This window comes from Stenella coeruleoalba, assembly GCF_951394435.1.
Source record: "Stenella coeruleoalba genome assembly, chromosome: 12".
NCBI classification, from domain to species: domain Eukaryota; kingdom Metazoa; phylum Chordata; class Mammalia; order Artiodactyla; family Delphinidae; genus Stenella; species Stenella coeruleoalba.
In genome coordinates, this window is record NC_137158.1 from 78,730,449 (window position 1) to 78,750,257 (window position 19,809).

General features: G+C 37.6%; 1 protein-coding gene across 2 annotated transcripts in view; it reads right to left on the reverse strand.

Moving 5' to 3' along the window:
- TFB1M (transcription factor B1, mitochondrial) overlaps window positions 1-19,809 on the reverse strand; it is a 58,207-nt gene that overhangs the window by 21,570 nt on the left and 16,828 nt on the right. For both annotated transcript variants that reach the window (XM_079939067.1, XM_079939068.1), the window contains exons 3-5: window positions 19,321-19,429; window positions 17,825-17,976; window positions 10,161-10,280 (exon numbers count right to left, since the gene is read on the reverse strand). In XM_079939067.1, the coding sequence (XP_079795193.1) occupies window positions 10,161-10,280; window positions 17,825-17,976; window positions 19,321-19,429 (381 nt within the window). The remainder of the gene's footprint in view (window positions 1-10,160; window positions 10,281-17,824; window positions 17,977-19,320; window positions 19,430-19,809) is intronic.

The following is a 19,809-nucleotide window of genomic DNA, read 5'->3' on the forward strand; positions in this document are numbered from 1 at the left end:
ACTTCTAGTTCTTCCACTGCTGTGTACTGCCTCTGTTGTATCAATCAGAAGAGCCGGTTGCAATTCTCAGATTGTATCTAAGTGACTTTTCTACTAGGTTGGGGTACAGGACAGTGGTGTGGGAAGGATGTTAAATCACCAGACCCATGACCACAATTTATAAAAGAAAAAAGATGACATAGAATTTTGAGGGACTAGCTAATGGCTCAGGACTTCTCACACTTGAGTATGGTTGTCCCTCAGTATCTGTAGGGGATTGGTTCCAGGAACCCTACACATGCCAAAATCAGAGGACACTCAAGTCCCTTATATAATGTGGCATAGCATTTGCACAGAACCCACACACATCCTCCCGTATACTTTCAATCATCTCTAGATTACTTATAATACCTAATACAATGTAAATGGTATGTAAACAAATAGTTGTCCTATATTTGGCAAATTCAAGTTTTGCTTTTTGGAACATCCTGGAATTTGTTTTTCTTGACTATTTTTAATCTGGGTGTTGGCTGAATCCACCAATGTGGAACCCGTGGATACGGAGGGCCGACTGTAATGTGCAGACTAGTTGAAATAAAAATTACTGTGAAACCCCAGAAATATATGAATTCTCAGGGGTCTTCAGATGCCAGCTTGAGAAACTTCAGAAACAAGTCTTACGTTCTCATGGAAGCATTTTTCAACTGTGAATTTGCACTGCAAAAGAGACATTTTGTTTTCTAATTGGTAAAATAATTTTATGAACTCAACAGTGAAATTAAAATACAAAATTTAAAAAATTCTAACTTAAAAATCCATATACTACAAACTCTAGTAGTTTACGAAACATCAGAGTAGACCAGTTAGTCTAATTTTAAGAACCTAAGAGGCTGTGTTTTCTGTAAATAGAAAAGAATTTGGGGTTCAAACTTTGGGGACTGGGCTAGAGAAGTTAATGAGAGGGAAGAATCTGGCCAGAATTGAGCTCAGCTACTTAGGAGCAGGGTGTAGGTGTAACAGCTCCACAGCTGTGAGAGTTCTGTCCTTAAAGCTCGATTAAGTGAATTTAAAGACTGATCATTAGAAGGGTTAACCGATTCTCCCAGGAGAACTCCTAAGATGGCTATAAATAAGCCCTTCTTGTTATATCACACAGGAAGTTCTCCATATCTATTCTTAGAGTTTTGGTTGAGAACAAGCACTGAAGTTTAGTAAATTTTTTCTGGGCATATTTTACCTGTGTTATGCTTATGACTTTCTCTTCTTGCGTTTAAAAGGGATTAGCCAGAGGGACACCCTTGTACTGTTATTTTTATCATCTCTGTACGAACTCTTCCCCATTCTTACTTAAGAAAATGAATTTTTAAAGATGTGCTCAATGTAACTATCAGTCCAATATTTTCTGGCTTTCCTCAGAGCATTCCTGATTTGCCCTAATATGGTAAAACTACTTCAGAGCAGCAGCATATTCTTTTACAATGAAAATTTAATCATTTGATTTACTGTTTTCCTTTATCATAATACATTCTCTCTCCTCTTTGAAAACTGCTTTCCTGGATTAAAAATAAATCCTCTGCATGTAGTATTTACAACATGATGAAAAGCACATACAGAAAACTGCTATGAGTATGTTTAATTTGCCAAAAAGCAAACATCCTCAATAAAAAGAGAATCAAAGACATAGCTAGCTTTTTAACGAATAATAGTTTCATAAGACCTTAATCCTGGAGGAAAAGTACTTTAACTATATGTGGATCTTGTCCCTAAATCAAAGATAAAGTTGACAATAACCTCTAAACACCATCAATTACTCTCAACTAGGTAACTAAAACAAAGAGTTAGAAACTTTCCACTAAAAATATTCTAATATCTACCCTGAGAAACCCCTGGTAAAATGTAGATGTCTAAAGATTCTGGATTACAGCAATCACCATAACTTTAAAAGCCTAAAAGTGAAGACAGTGGTTTCTGATATAACTGGCTCTTATACTACTGAAAAAGTTATATACACATATATACGCATTACGAGAAGAGAGAAGGCTATATGGTGACTTGGTTTTCTTTATTACAATGGCCACCTATTCTAGGATAAAAATATCCCTGAGAGCACCACTGGGTTAAATCTGATCATGATCTATATCTCCAATCATTAAGTTCTGTCTAGGATCTAATAGGATCTATTATTTTGGAAGAAGTCATTTACAATATCTGAAAGCTTGAGATGCTGAAGGGAGGTAATACTGACCTTGATTTAGAAAAAGCTGACAATTAAGCCTGTTATAAAAGTGGAAGATGGACTGAATTCCTAAAGTCACCCGAAAGCGTGGCTAACTGTGGTCGACAACATGGCAGAGGACGTGGAAGGTGGAGCAAAGGCCATGGAGATGCCTCAGATCACGGTTCAATTTGTACAAACAGGTCAAACGCTATTGGTCAGGGGCTCCATTCTAAATCTATAACTTATGTCTATACCTAATCTAAAAACCACATGATTTTTTCACGATATCTACTTATATTAGTGAATGTCAAACAACGTAAGGGAAACTTCGCAAGACTTGAGAGTTTCAGCAAGAAGAAAGCTGTCCCTCGCTAGCTGTGCGCTCCCTGAAGGCAGATGTCTGACTGCGCTACCGCTCCTGTCACCACCCCCTCTCTGCCCAGCTAGGGCTTTTCATGCGGCTGGGGCTCAGGATATCTTCAATGAAGAAATAAATAAGTTTTTAGAGCACACGTCCTGTAGTAACTCATCCAGCAGTGCTTTTGCTAAACTAGACACTGGCTTACTGATTTGTACTTTTGTCAGAGAAGCTTGGTTTCTGTAATTAGCACTTACTCTTCTGTGATTAGCATATAATAGTCAGAGTCTAGTTTAATATCCAACTAGTTTTCCACAGATGACTGATCACAAGTAATACTGTCAAAACAAGGTCTCGCAAAAAAATGGGGGAAAAAATCATGATAAATATAATATGTTCGGATCTTTACAGTGACATCAGCATCCTGGCAGCACGACTTGTCTCTCTTTCTCTCCCCTTTTATATACAATTCATCATTCATAACCGAACAGAAAAAAGTGCCTCTGCACGTTACACCGGACCAACCAGGAGATTTCCACCCACCTGTGCTTCAGGAAGTAGACAGACAGGACCGGGAAGGCGGCTGTGGACCCCAGGAGGGCAGTGAGCCTGCCCCACACCCAGCACCTTGACGGGGGTGGGGTGGGGGAAGTGAAACCGGCGACTGAAAACCGCAGCAGACGCTCAGGGAGACAGAGAACTTGCAGACGTCCAGACAAACAGAGGGAGAACCAGGCACGCCACCGGAGCGTGATAAAGACAAGCGTGGAGCTGAGAAGGAGGAACTCAGGAGTGAGCCCCCCTCCTTCCCTAGAGCGACACAGCAACGTGCTGGGCTTTCACCAGGACAGTGGTGACCTCGCTTCACAGAGGAGGTGGAAAGAGAAAGGGGCGAGTAACCGACCTCCCGGCTGCACAGATCGCAACTAGATGGACCTGCTTCTCTCCAGCAGCATCTGGATTTCTGAGGAGGGACCTCCATGACTGGGACGAGGGAGAGGAAAGGGAAAGAGGCAGACAGAAATAACAGAGTGCATGGAAGGTGCTGTTCTCTGCTGTCTGCCTTGGGATTTCAGCAAGGGGTCTGCCATGGACCTCTGGGCGGACCCCCACTTGAGGACCGTCCCTACTGGGCTGTGAGCACTCAGAACCTCAGGTGCTAAGCCCAAACCTTCCGCCGCTCTGCCACCGACTTTTTCTGCCGAACTTTTTTTTTTTTTTTTAACACCCCCTTCAGAGTGCAGCCCCAGAGCCAGATCAGGTCAAGAGAAACCAAAAACTTGAGCTATAGCGCCACCTTCTGGAAAACAAAAGAAGGGTTTCTATTTGCCAGTCTTAACAAAAGTAAAACTAAGTGTGCTACTTCAAATGAGATGGCAGAGGTACAATTCATCAAACACGATGAAAAACTGGTAATATGGTATTCACAAAAAGAAAATGATAATTCTCCAGTAACTAAACTCAAAGGCACAGAATATTGTAATGTAACTTACAAAGAATTCAGAATAGCTGTTACGATGAAATTCAGTGAGCTACAAATAAACTCAGAAAGGCAATTCGATGAACTCAGGAATAAAATGAGTAAAAAGAAGGAGTTCTTTACCAGAGAGATTGAAATTTTAAAAAAGAACCAAATTCTGGAGCTGAAGAATTCAATGAATGATATGAAAAATACATTAGAGAGCTTAAGAAATAGGGCAGATCAGACCAAAGAAAGAATTAGCAACTTGGAAGACAGGAATTTAGAAATGACTCAGGGGTGAGAACTAAGGTTTTTAAAAAGTGAAGAAATCCTAGGAAAGCTATCAGATATGATGAGAAAAACAAATATAAGAATAATCGGTCTTCCTAAAGGAGAAGAGAGCAGAGAATGTATTTAGAGAATTGCTGAGAACGTCTCAAACCTGGGGAAAGAATTAAGCATACATGTCCAAGAAGCTAATAGAATACCCTATCACCTCAATGCAAAAAGACCTTACCCAAGATACATTATAATGAAACTGTCAAAAATCAATGATAAAGAATCTTAAAGGCAGCAGGGGGCGGGGGGGGGGGGCGGGGGGAGGGGAGGAAAGTAACCTACAAAGGAACCCCCACTAGGCTATCAGCAGATTTCTCAGCAGAAGCACTACAGGCCAGGAGAGAATGGAATGACATATTCAAAGTGTTGAAAGATAAAAACTGCCAGCCAAGAATACTTTATCCAGCAAAGTTATCCTTCAAGTATAATGAACAAGTAAAGGCTTTCCCAGACAAACACAAAGTGAGGGAGTTCACCACTAGACCTGCCTTGCAAGAAATGCTGAAAAGGAATTCTTCAAGCTAAAATAAAAAGACACTAATAATGACATTAAAGCAACAAAAGAAAGTGCACAGTACTCTTGCAAAGGTGAAAAACAGTCAGAATTAGAAAACTTTATATTAGAATGGTGTGTTAACCACAATTATAGCATAAGGGCTTAAGGAAAAGAATATTAAGGATAACTATAGCTATTACAATTTCTCTGTGAATCCACAGCATAAAAAGTGAGATATCGAAGATATAAAAGAGGAAGAGTGAAAGGGTGGAAACTTTATAGACAAAGATAAGGTGCTATCAGCATAAAAAGAAGTGTTTTGTTTCTGAGATGTTTTACGTAAGCCACATGGCAACCACAAAGCCAAACTCGATAGTAGAGTCATGAAAGATAAAAAAGGGAAGACTGAGCAAGTGACCATGGAAACCCACCACATTAGAAAGGCAGACAGAAACAGAGAGGCAAAAGAAACAATGGTGATACAAAACAACCAGAAGGCAAATGGTAAGATGGCAGCAGTAAACCCTTGTATGTCAATAATCACTCTAAATATAAATGGACTGCATTCACCAATCAAAAGGTGCACAATGACTGCATGGATTAAAAACCAAAACCCAACTGCCTGCTGCCTACAGGAAGCTCATTTCGGCTCTAAGACACACATAGGCTCAAAGTGAAGGCATGGAAGTGGAAACCAAAAGAAACTGGGTAGAGCCACACTTGTATCAGACAAAATAGACTTCAAGCCAAAAAATGATAACAAGTGACAAACAAGGTTGTTATGTAATGATAAAAGGGTCAATACATCTTGAAGATATTGATATAATAATGGTAAATATATATACACTCAACATTGGAGCACTGAAATATATTAAGCAAATACAGTAAGTGCCCTACATACAAACCTTCAAGTTGTGAACTTTCAAAGATGTGAACGTGCCCCTGTATGCCAGCTGTTGTGCTGTACTACTGTACTTTTCAAGGTACTGTACTGTAAGATTAAAAGTGTTTTTTAAAATTTTTGTGGGTTTTTTAATGTATTATTTGTGTGAAAAGTATTATCAACCTATTACAGTACAGTACTATAGAGCCGATTGTGTTAGTTGGGTACCTAGGCTTTGTTGGACTTAGGAAAAATTGGACTTAAGGACACACTCTCGGAATGGAACTCATTCGTATGTAGGGGGCTTACTGTACTAACATATCCAAAGGGAGAAATAGACAACAATGCAATAATATGCCACTGTCGGCAATGGACAGATCATCCAGACAGAAAATCAACAAGGAAATGTTGGAAACCATACTCTAGAGCAAATGGACGTAAACATATAAGGAACATTCCACTCAACAGGAGCAAAATACACATCCTTCTCGAGGGCACGTGGAACGTTTTCAAGTATATATCATATGACAGGGCATGAGACAAATCTCAGAAAATTAAAGAAGATGAAAATCACACCAACTATCTTTTCTGACCACAATGGTATAAAACTAGAAATCAGCAAGAGGAAAGCTGGAAGATCTAAAAATACGTGGAAACTAAACACACTTCTGAACAACCAATGGGTCAGAGAAGAAATCAAAAGAGAAATAAAAAATTATCTCAAATAACAAATGAAAATACAACATATTAAAACCTATGGAATGCAGCAAAAGCAGTTCTGAGAAGTTTACAGCAATAAATGCATATATTAAGAAATCAGAAAGATCTCAAATAACCTAACTTTATACCTCGAGGAATTAGAAAAAGAACAAAGCTAGCAGAAGAAAGGAAATAATAAAGATCAGACTGGAAATAAATGAAATGAAGCCCAGAAAAACAATAGAAAGAATCAACAAACCCAAAAGCTGGTTCTTTGAAAAGATTTAAAAAATTGACAAACCTTTAGCCAGACTAAGATAAAAAGAGAAGACTCAAATAAATAAAATTAGAAACGAAAAAGGAGACATTACAACTGAGACTACAGAAATACATAGAACCATACAAGACTATTATGAAAAACGGTATGCCAACAAATTAGACAACCTAGAGGAAATGGATCAGTTCTTAGAAACACACAACCTATCAAGACTGAATCACGAAGAAACAAAATCTGAACAGATCAATAGTGAGCAAAGAGGTTAAATCAGTAATCAAAAACCTCCCAAAACAGAAAACCCCAGGACCAGATGTCTTCACTTGAAAATTCTACCATTCAAAGAAGAATTAACACCAATCCTCTCAAACTCTTCCAAAAACAGAGGAGGAGGGAATACTTCCAAATTCATTCTATGAGGCCAGCATTACTTTGAAACCAAAGCCAGATAAGGATACCACAAGGAAACTATAGACCAGTATGCCTGATGAATACATATGCAAAAATTCTCAACAAAATATTAGTAAGCCAAATTCAAGAACACATAAAAAGGATCATGCACCATGACCAAGTGGGATTTATCCCTGACAGGTAAGGATGATGGTTCAACATACACAAATCAAAAAATGTAATACATCACACTAATAAAATGAAAGATAAAAGTCACATGATCACCTTCCTAGATGCAGAAAAAGCATTTGACAATTACAACAACCTTTCCTGATGAAAACTTTCAGTAGATTGGATATAGAAGGAACATAGTTCCACAGAATAAAGACCACAAACAACAAATGCACAGCTAACATTATACTCAGTGGAGAAAACCTGAAAGCTTTTCCTCTAAGATTAGGAACAAGACAAGGATGCCCACTATCACCACTCTTATTTATTTAAGAATATTGGAAGTCCTAGCTAGACTGATTAGACAAGACAAAGAAAAGGCATCCAAATCGGGAAAGAAGGAGTAAAACTGTCACTATTTGCAGATGATATGATTTTGTACATAGAAAATCCCAAAGACTCAACCAAAAAACTCTTGGAAGTAATCAACAATTTCAGTAAAGTTGCAAGACACAAAAATCAACATACAGAAATCAACTGCATTTCTATATACTAAGGATGAAACATCTGAAAAGAAATAAAACTATCCATTCACAATAGCATCAAAAACAATAAAATACTTAGGAATAAATTTAATCAAGAAGTGAAAGATCTGTACAGTGAAAACTACAAGACTTTGCTGAAAGACATCAAAGAAAACACAAATGGAAAGACATCTTATATTCATGGATTTGAAAAATGAATATTATTACAATGCCCATCCTACCCAAAGCCATCTATAGATTCAATGCAATCCCCATGAAAATACCAATGCCATTCTTTACAGAAACAGAAAAAAGAATTCTAAAATTTGTACGGAACCACAGATGTCCTTGAATAGCCAAAGCAATACTGAGGAAAAAAACAAAGCTGGAGGTATCACACTTTCTGAGATATCATACTTCCCGATTACAAACTATACTACAAAGCTACAGTAAAAACAAAACAGAACAAAACAAAAAACAGTAATGTTACTGGCACAAAAACAGACACATAGACCAATGAACAGGATAGAGAGCCCAGAATTAAACCCTTGCTTATATGATCAACTAATATTTGACAAGGGAGCCAAGAGCACCCAATAGGGAAAGCATAGTTTCTTCAATGAACGGTGTTGGGAAAACCGGATAAACACACACAGTGAAACTGGACTCCTTTCTAGGATCAAACACTTAAGCACAAGACCTGACACTACACAACTCCCAGAAAAAAACAGTAGGAAGTAAACTCCTCCACTTGGTCCTGGCAATGGTTTTTTTTGGATATAACAACAAAAACACATAGAACAAAAGCAAAAATCAACAGAAGGGACCACAAACTTAAGAGCTTCTGCATAGCAAAAATAACACTTCACAAAATGAAAAGACAAACTACAGAATGAGAAAAAATTTTTACAAATCATATACTGGATAAGGAGTTAACACCCAAAATATAAAAAGAACTCCTACTACTCAATAACAACAAAACCCCAAATAATCTGATTAAAAGATGGGCAGAAAAACTAAATAGACTTTTTTCCAAAGAAGATAACCTAATGGCCAACAGGTACATGAAAAAATGCTCGACATCACTAATCATCAGGGCAATACTATGAAAACCACAATGAGGTATCACCTCACACCTGTCAGAATAGCGATCAAGAAGGTAAGAGGTAAGTGCTGGTGAGGATGTGGAGAAAAGGAAACCCTTGTGCACTGCTGGTGGGAATGTAAGTTGGTGCAGCCACTACGGAAAATGGTATGGAGTATCCTGGCAAAATTAAAAACAGATCTACCATATGATCCAGCAATTCAACTTCTGGGTATTTATCTGAAGAAAATGAAACCACTAACTCAAAAAGATACATGCACCTCTGTATTCATTGCAGCATTATGTACAATAGCCAGACAGGGAAGCTAACCTAAATGTCCATCGATAGAAGAATGGATAAAGAAAATGTGGTGTATATTTTATATACATATATTATGGAATATTATTCAGTCATAAGAAAGGAGGACACCCTGACAACACAACAATCTGTGACAACACAGCTGGACCTTGAGCACATTATGCTAAGTGAGATAAGTCAGGCAGAAAGACAAGTACTGTATGTTATCACTTACATGTGGAATTTTAAAAAGCCAGACTTGTGAAATGGTGGTTATCAGGGGAGGGAGGGACAGGAAGCTGTTTAAAGTACAAACTTACAATGAGTCGTAAATAAACCCTAGAGATATAATGCACAGTAAATATAAACAATATTGTATTATCATAAAACTTGCTAAGAGACTAGAACTTAATTATTTCAACTATCAAAAAGCAAGGATAATTATGTAATAAGATAGAGGTGCCAATTATTGCTACAATGGCAACTATATTACAATATATAAATGTACCGAGTTAACATGTTGTATACCTTAAATTTATACAATGTTAAATGTCAAATATATTTCAATAAAAATAAACAGATAATGTTTGATGTAACTTTAGTTAGAAGTCTCCATCAGAAATCACAAAGAAATACTGATTTCTTTTTTTGAGTATTGGGTGACCATAAAACTCATCTTAAATACTGGGATACTTTTAAGGGTAAAAGGGGATAATAATAATAATGATAATAGCACCACCAGGGCAACATGGATAAACCTAGACATTTGGTCACACTATAGAAGGAGAAGAAAAATTAGAATAAGAACGATTCATACTGTGATGTTTATGGTTCTCATTTAGGAGAGGTAAAGAAAAAGGTGTGGTACGGTGTGCAGATAAGGTCAGATTCTAGAGATAATTTCCTATGACATATCCTCACAGGAGCAAAGATTACAATTAAAATCCTAATTCTGGTATGCTAAAACAAACAAAAAGAAACTCACCTCCGGTTTGGGGATGAAAGCCTGACCTGGGATCGTCAAGATGTGCTGAACGTCGCAGAGGTACTGGGCCATGATGGAGAGGCGACTACGCTGCTTGCTTCCTGTACTGGCTGTAAGTCTCTGCACAAGGACACAAAGGAATTTTAGCAAGTAATTCATTCATTATCTATGAACACTAGGTAGATTTTCTGAGATAAATTTTAAAAGCATAGGCTATCTGACATGATACAAAGCCAACATGGAGAATATTTTCCTCCAGTACTAACTGAGGTACATCTAAGAAGCGTGAATTATATCATATACAGCGCACTCAAAAAAATCATATAAGAAAACTTCCCTACCACTGGCTGTTGGGATTTTCAAACCACTGTTATATTATGTAGAAGACACTGCATGAAACAAGTAATCAATAAGTACTGATAAATGAAAAAGTTAGCAAGAATAATGAAGAACTAAAGATGCTTTAATTTTATGAACTACCCCAATATCTGCATGGACATTTTCAGTGGTGTGCTTTTCTTTACTTAAATGTAATAAAACCTTGAATATTCAGAACTATTGACGAATTGGCTGTTTTTGCAACTAATTTTTACAAAAAACTAGGAATTTATTCTCTTAAGCACCCAAACTTTTTTTTTTTGCGGTACGCGGGCCTCTCACTGTTGTGGCCTCTCCCGTTGCGGAGCACAGGCTCCGGATGCGCAGGCTCAGTGGCCATGGCTCACGGGCCCAGCCGCTCCGCGGCATGTGGGATCTTCCCGGACCAGGGCACGAACCCGTGTCCCCTGCATCGGCAGGCGGACTCTCAACCACTGCGCCACCAGGGAAGCCCCAAACATTTTTATTTTAACATTAGGTATATTCAAATTAACTCATAAATACAATTTCAACCAATAACCCAAAAGGATTTTTAGAAAGAACTTTAAATTCCATAAAAATTTCATATAAAAAAGCAAAGGGCCAAGACAGCCAGGATACTCCTGAAGAACATCAGGAACTGGGGGAACAGTGGGCAGGGGCTGCTGTGTGGAGATGAGGTGGGGGGGACTCGCCTTGCCAGATATCAAAATTAAGGCAGTATGGTATTGCTAGAGGTACAGACAGACCAATGGAACAAAAACCTTAGAAAGAGACCCAAGCACATGTGGACATTTGAACTGTGACAGATGTGAGGTAGCAGCTGCCAGTGGGAAAAGGAAGGATCCTTCAGCAATACTGGTATAAACAGGGATCTACAAGGAGGACAATGGAGGTCCATATCTCACATCACAACCAAAAATAAATTCCAAGTGAATTAACAGGAAGTGAAAAATTTTTAATTTTTATAAGTAAATATCTATGACCCCCATGGTAAGGAAGAATTTCTTAATAATGAAAAAGCAGAAGAAAAGACTGATGTATTTTGTTCTATTTAAATTAAAAACTTCTGTGTAATAAAAACACTATAAAGGTAAGGCACAGACTGAGACAAGGTATCTGAAACTGATATCTGACAAAGGATTAGTGCTCAGAAGAAACTCCTATAGCTCCATAATCAAAAGATAAACAACTAACAGAAAATATGATGAGAAATACGGTAAGAGCAACCCCAATGAACCATAACCATAAACTATGCGTAAGTAAATTACAGATCAGGGACCTGCACATTAAAACCATATGAGATACAGTTTCATATTCATGAAATGAACAAAATTTAAACAACAGAAAAAGAACCTGACAGAATCTAATACTGGCAACAATATGGAGCAGCAGGAATTCCCATGTGCCGCTAGTGAGACGTGAAACTGGCACAAGCACTGTGGCCTATGATCTGGCAATATATATGGCAAAGCTAAAGTTGGGTAAACCCTTATGATCCTTTAGGTCTACCTCTATGAATATATCCCAGAGACCTGCTTCACAGGGAGATATGTACCGGGATATTCACTGCAACATTATATGTAGTATGCAAAAAAAAGTGGAAAAACATAAAGGCCCATCATAGGTGAATAAACTGTGGTAATTCTGACAATGGAATGCTAAACAATAGTTACAGTGAATAACAAGAGACACCAACTAAGTCCCAAACAGAGTAAACAATAACGGACAGAAAATATGTACAGTATGACTCCACTCACATAATAACTTCAAAAGATTATTTCTTATTGTTTACTCTCTATGTGCATGTGTATATCTATCTATCTATATCTGTAGAGCAAGCAAAACATGTTCATGGGCATAATATCAATTTTAAGACAGTTCAATTCATAGGAGGGAAAAGGGGGATAGAAGAGGGCTCCAAACATACCTATTTTATTTCTTAAAAAGATATGAAAAATATGGCAGTATATTAAGATTGGACAAAGCTGAGTGGTGGATAAAACAATTAGGCATACTTATTTCTCTAAAATGTAGCCTGCTTCTCTACGTTCTTAGAACTCCCTGGACATTCTAAATCTCTTTTGAATGATAGAGTCAACATTACAAATACCAACAATTACTGGAATAATCCTGGGGCCAGGTATGCCTGTGCTGTGCCGTACTACTAAACAGTCAAAGACGGAGCGCTTTTTGAGTCACTGGGTTGGCCAAAAAGTTCATTTGTGCCCCCGCACCGCCCCCCCCGCAAGATGGCTCTAGTAGCACTCAGCTGTCTCTAACTACATTCGAAACAGATTTGTTAGACTGTGACAGCTGTCATATCAGTGTGCACTGAAAAAGCCTTATCAAAATTGGTAAATTTTTGCGTAGCCATTTTAATATTGAAGATTCAAGAAAAAAAGCGACATTTTCTGAATATTATGCTTTATTATTTCAAGAAAGGTAAAAACGGAAATGAAACGCAAAAAAAAGACTTGTGCCAGTGTATGGAGAAGGTGCTGTGGCTGATCGAATGTGTCAAAAGTGGTCTGTGAAGTTTCGTGCTGGAGATTTCTCGCTGGATGATGCTCCACGGTCAGGTAGTCCAGCTGAAGTTGATAGCGATCAAATCGAGAAATTAACTGAGAACTCAACATTATACCACCCAGGAGCTAGCCAACAAACTCGACACATACAAATGAAGTGCTGAAAATCACTTGCACCAACTTGGTTATGTTCAACGCTTTGTTGTTTGGGTACCACATAAGTTAAGTGAAAAAAACCTTGACTGTATTTCCGCATGCAATTCTCTATTTAAATGTAATGAAAATGCTCCGTTTTTAAAACAAATTGTGGTGGGTGATGAAACGTAGATACTGCACAATAATGTGGAATGGAAGAGATTGTGGGGCAAACGAAATGAACCATCACCACTCCAAAGGCTGGTCTTCATCCAAAGAAGGTGATGTCGTGTACATGGTGGGAATGGAAGGGAGTCCTCTATTGTGAGCTCCTTCCAGAAAACTAGACGATTAATTCCAACATGTACTGCTCCCAATTAGACCAACTGAAAGCAGCGCTCAATGAAAAGTGTCTGGAATTAGTCAACAGAAAATGCATAATCTTCCATCAGGACAATGCAAGACCACATGTTTCTCTGATGACCAGGCAAAAACCGTTACAGCTTGGCTGGGAAGTTCTGATTCCTCCGCCATATTCACCAGGCATTGCACCTTTGGATTTCCGATTACTTCAGTCTTTACAAAATTCTCTTAATGGAAAAAATTTCAATTCCTTGGAAGACTGTAAAAGGCACCTGGAACAGGTCTTTGCTCAAAAAGATAAAAAGTTTTGGGAAGATGGAGTTGTGAAGTTGCCTGAAAAATGGCAGAAGGTAGTAGAGTACATTGTTCAATAAAGTTCTTGGTAAAAATGAAAAATGTGTCTTTTATTTTTACTTAAAAACCGAAGGAATCTTTTGGCCAACCCAATATATTTACTGTGCTGGGTGTTTCTCTTTCCTGCTTCACTGTCATGTGTCAAACTCTAATAGTCCCTTTTACTTTGCTGCTTCTAACCAGCTGTGGGCATGAACACCACATAATTTGGCTTGTAAAAGCTTTGCCTTAGGTAAGATTTAAAAATAGGCTTTAATCTGAGATGCTGAGAAAATTTCCTATGGGCAAAGTTAACCGTAGATTTTGTAGCATATTTTGTTACTTAGAAGCCATCCCTCATCTCAACCCTTTTTACTTTAGATTACCTGGCTCTTGTCTGTATTTGGACAGTTAAAATTACCGGGAAGTCAAGTTAAGACAAGTGATGAGTTGCTACAGTACATATAACAAAATAAATTCTTCCCTTCTAAAATGTAAAGCCGAGAACTGTACATATTCTCATGCAAATATCAAAAACAAAGACAAATAATGGAAGTACAGATTTAAGTTAAAGAATGAGCTTATGGATCAAACGGTCAAAAATATTTCTAGCTCTTTATAAAGAAAAAAGGAACTTTACCACTGGCGTAAGATTCAAAATTTTTAAAATGCATTGTGCAAACTGGCACCATTCAAAGCAGTTGTGTAAAACTAAAATGCAGCATGAACATAATCACAAAATTAGAAAATAAACCAAAAGAAATGCCCAGACTTAAATGATCTCATCCTGGATTTTCTTCCAGTATTTTACTTTACATCTGAAAGGTGTGTTCCCACTGAAGAGAATTTAAAAATCACTTTAACCAAAAAGCAAACCAGGGAGGCATGGACGGTAAGCTAATTTGCTATAAAGACACATTTAAGTACAATGTATTTCACCTAGAGTGCTATGTATCCAGTTATGCCAGGGGAAGGGGTGTCCTGATAGACACCTATCCAACGTAACCCATCCAATCTTTGTAGCAAATACACACACAGGCTGTGGAGATGAAAATATGTGAATCATATCTTATAACTTAGAAGAAAGCAGCACACATACCTGTCCCTAATTTATTAAGGAAAAATTCAAGCCACAAACCAGAAAGCTCTGCAAAAAGATTGCATTAAACGCTAGCATAAGAGTTAAACGGTCGATCAACCATTCAAACATGAATTGATGTTTCTTTGATAGATGTATTACAGGTAAAGCTATGAAAATTCAAACTCCATCACAGGATAGATTTGAAAAGCAACAGCCCAGGGAATCAAACCAGGTAATTTTTCAGTAAAAAGAAAAACTCTTAACCCTTAAGCTTTTAAAAAATTCTGATTGAATATAAGAAAAACAATGGGTCCAAGAATTCACAAGGACAGTGTTATTTATTTTCCTATTCATCTAAAATAATCGTAAGTACAAATAGAAAAATTAGGCTTATTCTTGAGAAGCTGCACAGCCAAACACCAGGGACGATGAGAACTAGATAATTAATGGAGAGGTGATTTCCTCCCCGCCAGGGATGTGACCATTCACCAGCCAGGGTCCCCTGGAGGTGGCAGGAGATGAAGAGGCTGATGCTGGACCCAGAAAGAAGAGACCACAGGTCTGGCCACAGAAAGAACGTGAACATCGTGACTTCAGCAGAAAACATATGACCTGTGTTCAAGTTCAGCTTTCCCTGTAACTAGCTCCACAACCTGTGGAAGATGTTAAACTACTCGGAACCTCAGTTTCATCATCTATGAGATTTGTTAAGGTCTCATTTATTGCTACACAGTCTGCTTCTATTTTATGAGCTGTTAACTTTAAACTGTCTACACGCCTCGTAATGTGTGAGCTGAATTCTTAAATTTACACCCTGTAGTCTTAAGAGGAACACGCTCGTTTCTGTTCTGTAACTCACAAAGCCAAGCCAAGCAAATGTTTAAAAGTGCTTTCTGTGGCTAAATACAAAATTACAAACATGACAGTGTCAAGAACAAACAGAGGTTACATAAGAGAACGCTGCTTAGTCTCCCATTGAAACTTTCACTTGCAAAAATCAGAGGAGCAGTGTTATCTACACTTCTAAAGCACTCCGTTAATTACAGACTCAATATAAACTCTTCTCAATATTAATACTAAAATCAACTTTTTGTTAAAGAAAAATAATTGCATACGGTTAAGTGGAAGCAACACTATTATTAATAAGCACAACTGACACTGAGTCATTGAAAATGTTATCCCACCTCTTCAGCCTCTGTTCCTTTGCTCTTTCCCCCCAAAGAATCAGAGTACATAGTATTTTGTATTTCTATTGTGTTACTGAAGAACAGAAATACCATAATAATCATGTCAGCTGAGAAAGAAAAACCAAGGACAAATCCAAAAGCTGAGAAAATAAGAAGAACTATTAGCATGGCCTCAATTCAAACCAACAGAAGAGAATTAACAGAGTCACGAGGAGGAGACGACTAGGACCTTAGGAAAAAGAGGATGTCATCTTAGAGTTTCTAACAAACACAAAAGGGTCCTAATTTTTGTGATGGATTTTACAGCCAAATAATCTAAAACAAAGTTTTTCCAACTGTGGCGTTATTGACATTTTGGGCTGGTTAGTGTTGAGTAATTCTTTGCTGTGGGGGACTGTCCTGTGTACTGAAGGATGTTTATCATCATCCCTAACCTCTATCCACTAGATGCCAGAAGCATCCCCAACATTAAAAAACCAAGAACCTCAGAATATCCAATATCTTGTCAAAAATTATCAGGCTTGCAAAGAAGCGGAAAAACGGGACCCATAGCAAAGAGGGTGGGCAAAGTCAACTGGTAAAAAAGTACAGAAATGACAGAGGTAATGAAATTAGTAGGCAAAGATCTTAAAATAGCTATTACAGATATTATACATATGCATAAGGATGCCGAGGAAAGCATGAACATAATGAGAGAAAGGGAAGATATAATAAGACTCAAATGAAACTTTTAGAGATAAAAATACAATATCTGAAATGAAAAATAAACTGAGTAAAATTAACAACGGATTAGACACTGCAGAAAAGAGTGGTAAATTTAAAGCTGCAGAATGATCCAGCATTGCCACTTTCAGGTTTATACCCTAAATAAATCTTGCCTATGTGCACCAGTTGACATCAAAATAGGAACGTTCATGACAGTTGTTTGTGATAATGAAACACTGAAACTAATGCAGGTCCCAAAACAGGAATATGGACAGATAAATGACAGATAAATAGTCAAAGAGTGGGTAGTAAATAGCTGTACAAATAAACTACAGCTATGAACATGAGCAGATCAGGATACAAAGAATACAAAGAATACACGTTGTATGAACCCACCTGTATAAAGTTAAAAAATGGACAAAACTAAAGTATATTAATTCTACAGATAAGAATCTATGCGATAAACTATGCAGGGAATAATAATTCACAAACTCATGGTATAGATTATCTTGGTAGCAGGTGGGGGACAGGAGATGTAATCAGAATGAGGTATACAAGAGGGTGTCAAAGATGTTTATAAGTTAATTATTGACTTGGGTGGCAGAGATTCATATGTTCTTTTTATTAAGCCATACATACACAAAGCCATGCATATACCTTATATACTCTTTTGTATTTATATGTCATAATGAAATTTTAAAAAAAATGCTTATAGTCTACAGACTCCCTCCTTAAACCTCTGCACTTCAAAAACTGCTCTCATCTGCCCTGAGGGTTTATCTTCTAGAGAGAGAAACTTGAAACACTCCAGCCATGGGAATGCCTAGCAGGCTTATTAGCTGAATCAAAGTCTATCTATTGAATAATAAGACATGCAGCCCCCTTCCCTTTCTCAACTCCAAATTATCACATTCTTTTTGTTTTATTTGGTAATTTGATCACATGATAAAATAGCCAGAAAAAGTTAAAACTTACCTCTGCCACTTCCTTTTGAAAAGTCAAAGTCATCTGGGTTCTGCCATAAGCAAAAGGTCCATTTCTCTGAGAAACGTTTTCAAGCCACTTGATAATCAGTGGAGTTGATACACTAAAAGGCAGATTTCCAATAATATGTACATTTGGAGGATCTGGTTGGCATAAGAAAAAAAACTTGGAATGATTATTTCATCAATATATTCTGAATACAATTTTAGCTAAGAGTAAAATCAAACTGGATATTAACAGCATCAAACAAAAATATACAAAAAGACATGGCTGAGTATTTTCCAGTCCATTTATTCTTCAGAAGCAATGTTTTCTCACAATCCGCTTTGAATTATCAAGGAAAAAAAATCCTACCTAATTACTATTCAGTCAAAGTCTTCAGGTTTTGGCTTAGGAAAAATATGAAAAAGAACTGGTTTGAGGGAAAAGATCATTTGCTTTGGACATGATGAGGTCAAAGTTCCTATGGGGCACCCAGATGAAGCTGTCAGATACCTAGGCAGGGGATGCAGGCTGGACGTGAAGATTAAGTGTGTGCAGTATATACATGGTAAGTGAAACCACAGGGGAGGAGTAATCCAGGCAAACCTGCTGCATGAGAACAGCAGGTTCCACCCCTCCCCCCCCCAGCTCAGAAACAACATGTAAGATGTGGCTGGAAAAATAACCACCAGCAAAGAATACTTAGAGAAAGCTCCCAACAATGTAAAAGGAGGAATAGGAGCGCCTGGTATCAGGAAGACAGGAGCAGAGAAATAGTCTATAAGAGAGTAACAGTCAGATTAATGCCAGGGAACTTGAGATGGATTGAAGCAGGCAGTTAGGTCGGTTGTCACTGTGTCTGTGACGGGCTGGGCAGGCAGAAACCTGAAGGCTGGTGCCGAGAAGAGGACAGTGGGAGCCTGGCGTGCGGCGGCCAGAGACAAGGGGGGCAGCCGTGGGGGCATGCCAGAATCGCTCCTCCAGGTGTTGAGGGGTTTTACGGGCAATAAACACACCCCATTTATCTACGTATTCCAAAGAGCTGGCACATAGCAGGTACCCGGTAAACACTGTCTGTGAATGAAGAGCACCTTGATTAGTCATTGAATGTGAAAGACAATGGAAATAAAGTTAGAAAGGTGTGGGTACAGCTTGGTTCACTAAAACACTTCTTTTTTCACCACTTGGAAAAAGTAACACTTTATAGTTCATTCCATCCTTATATGGTATCATAAAAATAGAAAGTTTATTTGAACAGAACCCAAAATATTTGAAAAATATCGGGTAAATAAATTAGAATTATAAAATCAAATTACTTTATCTTACTTTGGAACAAAGTGGAAAAGCAGAAAAAAATTGCAATGCGCATTACCTATTTAATTCTAGTCATTTAATTTTTAATATAAATATATAATAAACATTTATAATGTATAATAAATAACATAAATATTTGTGATCTAAATAATTACAAAAGAAAATAAGAAAACCAACCCAAAGTCACTTACCATCCTCCCACTGTCTTTTGAGACTTTCTGGAAAAGCATTTTCTATCTTAAATGTCAAGACATCTCCATGGACAATTCTCAGTTTTCCAGGTGCTGCATCAGAAAGCATCTAGTTTACAAAAAGGTCAATAAAATGAGCTCTTACACTTTGGAGAAGAGTAGAACTAATTTTTTTTCTTCAAGTCTGTGCATCGTTAAATAAATCTGAAAAGCCAGACTAAGAATGATCATTAATGAACTAATAGCATGCTGTGTCCACTGCAACAGGCAACTGTGGTGTTTGACTTTCAACACATAAGAATGACTGGGGATAGTGGCAGATACTAGTATAACAATAGCTTATAACATCACAAATAATACATTATCTTAATTCTGACCCGCAGAATGACTTGTATTTCTGTACAGATTTAGCAAAAACTCAACTCTTACCTGTCTTTTTAAATTACAGACTAAGCAGTCTCCCAAGGCAAAAGAAATAAAACCAAAAAT